The 5,363-nt window shown below is 35.2% G+C and overlaps 1 protein-coding gene across 1 annotated transcript; it reads left to right on the forward strand.

The window, feature by feature from the left end:
• Positions 1 to 764: 764 nt before the first annotated feature.
• Positions 765 to 2,796, forward strand: LOC133814630 (uncharacterized). The gene is made up of 2 exons (XM_062247569.1): positions 765 to 964; positions 2,433 to 2,796. The coding sequence occupies exons 1-2, from the start codon at positions 765 to 767 to the stop codon at positions 2,794 to 2,796; spliced, it is 564 nt and encodes a 187-aa protein (XP_062103553.1).
• Positions 2,797 to 5,363: the final 2,567 nt, after the last annotated feature.

Genomic DNA, 5,363 nt, shown 5'->3' on the forward strand with positions numbered 1-5,363 from the left:
AGGAACCCCGATGATTCATATAAAAAGTTGCCAATGTATCTTTGAAGCAAGAAAATCCAGGAACAATAACACACCTACTCACAAACAAGGAAGATAGATTCAAATACCTATACATAGTTTTCTCTAACTCAATCAAGGGCTGGAGATACTTGAGGCCTATAATTGTTGTTGATGGAACTTTCTTGAAAAATGCACATGGTGGTACCCTATTTTCAGCATCAACGTTAGATTCAAACAACAATATTTTTGTCTTACCTTTTGGAATAGAAAACTCTAAAAATGATAACTCTTGGCTTTGGTTCTTCTCCAAACTGAGAGACACATATGGAGAACCCGAAGGTATGATAGCTTCAATTATATATTCTGATTTACATAAAAAAAGGAACTGGTTACCCAAACCCAATATACACATACATGTTATTTATTTTAAAATCTTGTTAAAGTAACTGGTTACCTTCACGGGATTGGCTATTGTTTCTGACAAACACAAGAGCATAGACAATGCAATACATATGGTGTACCCAAATGATTTCCATGGAGCTTGCATGTTTCACTTGCTCAATAATTTGAAAAGCAAGTACGAAAGCCATGGAGAAAAGCTACAAATGAATTTCATTGTAGCAACAAAAGTATACACAAAAACAGAATGTGAACACTACATGAGAGGCATTGATAGACTTGACAGACGCATTAGACCCTATTTAGAGAAAGCCAAGAATGAAACTTGGGCAAGATCATAATCACCAACAAAAAGATACACCAAGATGACATCCAACATCGCAGAATTTCTCAACGCTGCACTAAAAGCTGCAAGAAATCTCCCTATTGATATCTTGGTTGAATGCCTTAGAAGTTTGGTTCAAAAGTGGGTTTGTAACAACTCAAATAATACAAACGGAACATTCACAAAAGTCTCTACAACAACAGAAAATGAGTTGAGACATGACATTGTTTCGAAAATGAAGTATGCGGTATGCAACTAAACTTATTCTTACTATTCTTTAATTTGTCAGTGGATGGTAACAAGTTACCTTGCGTAACAGCCAAAAAAAAAACAATAACCTACATAGAGGGGGAACAGGTTACCTTTTATATTTTAATATAATGTTTGATTGATTAAATAAGTGTTACAAAAGTGATTATTTAATCTAGTGGGGGAATGTTATATTATTTCATATAATATAATGTTAGATTAAATAATGTGACAAAATGTGATTTGTCACACCTTAATACAAAATATTGAGTCACAAAATTAGACACATGTGTGTGCTCAACACACATATTTTGGAGTTACAAAATCAGTTACAAATTTGTAACTCCCAAATCTTACCCAATAATGTGTATATTATATGTTACACATTTGAGATTGGATTTCACAAAGACATGATGAAATATGGCTGTTGGAGACATGTTTTTAACTCCCAATAGGTGTTTAGAGGTTACAAAATCTTGTGGGAAATGATTTGGGACGTTTTGGAAAAATGATTTTTTTGTGCTGAAAATGGCCTGTGGCCGCGGCCACTGACTTTCCTTGGCTGCGGCCTGGGGGATAGAGGCCTGTGGCCGCGGCCACTGATAATCCTAGGCGCGGCCAGTGAGGCTGACAGCCAACTTGGTTTTTTTAATTTTTTCTAAACTGAACGGTTCTAACATCCCAAATAACTCCCAAATTTCCATTTTAATTCAATAAACATCCAATCAAACATTGGTAACAGCCATGGGGGTTGGTAGAATTTGAAATTCAAAGGGTATCTCAAACTCTATAAATAAGAGACTAATGCTCACTTGTAAGACACACCATTTTTTCCATTCACAAAGCACTGGGCTGGAAAATACACCATAGAGGCTTGATAATTCCAGAGAGCTATTTCCTACAGAGATCCCTTAGTGCTTAGAGAATAGGGGAAATAAGTTTTTGGACAAAGGTTTTGAACCTTGTTCAAGTTGGTGATCCCCACTACTCTACACTTTGGTTGTGTGAGAGTTTGTTTTTTCATTGATCTTTTCATTCTGTTGTTCTTCTTGTATTATTATTGTATTGAGTTTGTAATCCTCTTCTTCTATTTCTATTTACATATTTATTGGTATCTTTTGTTTTAGAATTTAGTTCTTATAATTCTCTTATTTCTCTTATTTCTACATTTACTTGTATTATTGGTCATTGAGTTGTAATTCTATTTAATCAATCATATTGTCCATTGTATTATTGCATAGAGTTGTATTTGGTTTTACCATTTCCATTGAGCAATAACATATATTCTCTAACATTACCTTCAATGTTAATTGTACATAAAATGTTTATTATTTTATTCTAATTCATGACAAAAATATTTTCAAGTCTTGCCTTTCAACCCAATAGAATATCAAGTTCGTGATGAAAATGGGACCAATTTCATAGTAAACATACACAATAGAACATGTACTTGTAATAGGTTTCAAGAAGATGAAATGCCTTGTGGGCATGCAGTAGTTGTAATTGCAGAGAGGAACTTGGGAGTGTATGATTACTGTGCAAAGTTTTACAAAACAGATACATTGAAAGCATTGTATCAAGAAAATGTTCATCCTTTGCCCCATAAAGATGAATGGAATATCCCACAACACTTGGACATAGTGGTGCTCCCACCAAAGGCAACAATCCATGCAGGAAGACTAAGAAATAAAAGAATAAGATCAAGAGGAGAACCAAAAGTAATAATCACCTGTGGGAAATGTGGCCAACCAGGACATAACAGGAAGACTTGCAGGAATCCTCCAATTGAAAAGGCAAACAAGCAAAAAAAGCAAAAGACATAGCTTGATATTGTACAACAAAACAACCCTATCATAGCTTTATTCATTAAAGGAGTGACTTTCATATTCATAAATTGTTATTGAGTATTATATTAAGTATGTTGCAAATTCAAATACATTGAATAATTACACAAACATATAAAATTCATTTTAGAATAAATTGTTGGTTCTTTTGTTGCCTGATATATATTTATGCCACCAACACCCGAAAAACATGTTTTTTAAAAATTAAACACAACATTCTAGGTAATTGGTTACCAAAGATAACCAGTTACCACTTTGTATATAACATGAGGACCCACCTGGATAATTTTTTACATTTAATATATCTCAGTTGCTTTAAAAAATGGAATATATATTATATGTAATTATTAAACGTGAAATACATAAAATATAAGCAAGAAACTAGGTACTTTGCTCTAACAATTGCCACAGACAAAAAAAAAAAAGAATAGCAAAAACATCAATCATCAAAGATAACCAGCTACCCCTTGTATATAAGATGAAGATCAAACAAAGTACTTGGTTACAATTAAAATATCCCTGAAAAACTAAGTAAATATATACAGATAAAGAACACAAAAAAGATCAAAAGATATATAAAATAGTCTTAAGTAACCAAGGTCTTACAATAGTAGCAATTTAACATATACAAGTATCCAACTAACTATTGGTCATCATTTCCAAAAGTCAAATATCCTTTCCAAAAGTTGATCTGGTCTAGAGTATAGACAAAGTAAAAAGTCTAATATCCTTTCCTAAAGCTTCCTAAATAACCTATGCAGCAGTCTTAAGTAAACCTATGCAACAGTCTTCCTCCCCTTCTTTCTCCTATCCAAAATATTTTCACTAAACTCATCATTAGTCAAATATTCATCTTCTTGTTTCTTCTTCCCATGAAAATACAAGCTAACAACAATGTCTTGGCGAAGCAATTGAGCATCAAGTTCTTTTGGCATCTCATTTTCCTTTCCAAGAATTAATTGCTTAGTAAAATAAGTTGTAAAAACTCCATAGTTGTTGCAATATTACAAACACAAACAAAAACTAAGAACATAAAAACAAAACCAGAAACAAACAACATAAACAAACTTAAAAAAAAAAACTCACCACTCAACTTGTTGAGGAACGCCTCTAGCAATAGTCATTTACAAAGCATCATTCTCAACGACATCATAAGGACTAAGTGTTGGGTTTTATGCCCTTATAAAACCATGTCGGACATGTAACACAATTGATGGACCCAAAAGTGGGTATGTTTTAAATATGTAAACCGCAAGCGCACGAATCGTTCATATAGAATAGTGATTGTGTAAGCAAGGATGTCGAACCCAAAGGAGTTGTAACGACCCCAAATTCGCTAATGAGGCTTAAGGGCCTTGATTAGTGTGCCCGGAGGGCATTACTGGATTAAATGTGATTTAAATGTGTAATTATATGTTTAGTAGTATTTTTGCGATAATATGATATATATATGTGATAAATGTGAGAACCACATTATTGTGTGGGTAGGTTTGCAGGGCACGACTCGAGGCGATCCTAGAGCTAGATAGCGGAAAAGAAAGTCACAACGAGACTTAAAATATGACTTTGGACAAGTCAGGGGTACTTTAGACTATCGGGTCATGAAAATAAATATATGGAGATATATTTGAGGTTAGAATGTCTAGGCGGGAGTATTGGGGGATTTTACCGTTTTGGCCTCGGGGACGGTTCCGGCACCCCGAGCCCTGGGATTAACTTAAGGAGAATGACAAAAGTTAGGAAGCTTTTAGAAAAGTATTAAACCGACTTTATTCTACTCAGCTGGTTACTCTCTCTCTCACTCTCAAGGGAAACAAGGGAAGAAACACTCAGAGGAAAATTGGGAAATTAGAGCTGAAGAATTGCTGGAAATTTAGAGGAATTCAGGAGCAACTTAGAGGATTAGCTCAGTAGACAATCAAGGATTAAACCAGGGCTAAGGTAAGCATGAATTTCTTTCTTTCTGTGGTTAGAACTTGAGTTTCAGCTGGGTTATTGAGGTGTGCTCAATTGATGGTTAGGGTGGATTTGAGCTTAGAAAATCCTTGGAATCAGCTGGGTTTTGGCTAGAGGAAGGGTTCTATCAAGAAGGTAAGTTTTACTCCATGAGTTAATGATTTGAATTTGAGTTTTGACTAGTTAAAATTAGGTGTTTATGTTCTTAGAGTTTTAAGAATTGAAAGTGAGATATCTATGGGTTTTTTTAGCTGAATTTCTGTTGAATTGTGTAGCATAAGTTGTTTAATAAGTTGTGGTAATGTTGGGTGTTGAGTTGGGGAGCTTTGGGATGGTTTAAGGTGAGGTTTCAAGCTTAGAAATAGTGGGAAATCTGGGTTCGAAGGGAAGGGCCGCGGCTCTGTTCTAGAGTGCTGTGGCCCTGGGTTGAAGAAAAGCCAAGGAGGCTCAGCCAAGGGTGGGCGCCGCGGCGCGTGTCTTTGTTCAGGTTGGCCTTGGTTCTGTTTTGAGGCTAGGGCCGCAGCTAAGCTTCAAGGACCGCAGCCCTTAGTTGTGCACATGAACTTTTGAGGATTTTAGGCATGGGAATG

This window comes from Humulus lupulus, chromosome 1 (assembly GCF_963169125.1).
Source record: "Humulus lupulus chromosome 1, drHumLupu1.1, whole genome shotgun sequence".
Classification (NCBI taxonomy): domain Eukaryota; kingdom Viridiplantae; phylum Streptophyta; class Magnoliopsida; order Rosales; family Cannabaceae; genus Humulus; species Humulus lupulus.

Coding starts and splice junctions, on each gene's coding strand:
- LOC133814630 (XM_062247569.1), top strand. CDS start 765: ATGACATCCAACATCGCAGAATTTCTCAACGCTGCACTAAAAGCTGCA. Junction 965..2,432: donor GACATTGTTTCGAAAATGAA/GTATGCGGTATG, acceptor TACTTGTAATAG/GTTTCAAGAAGATGAAATGC.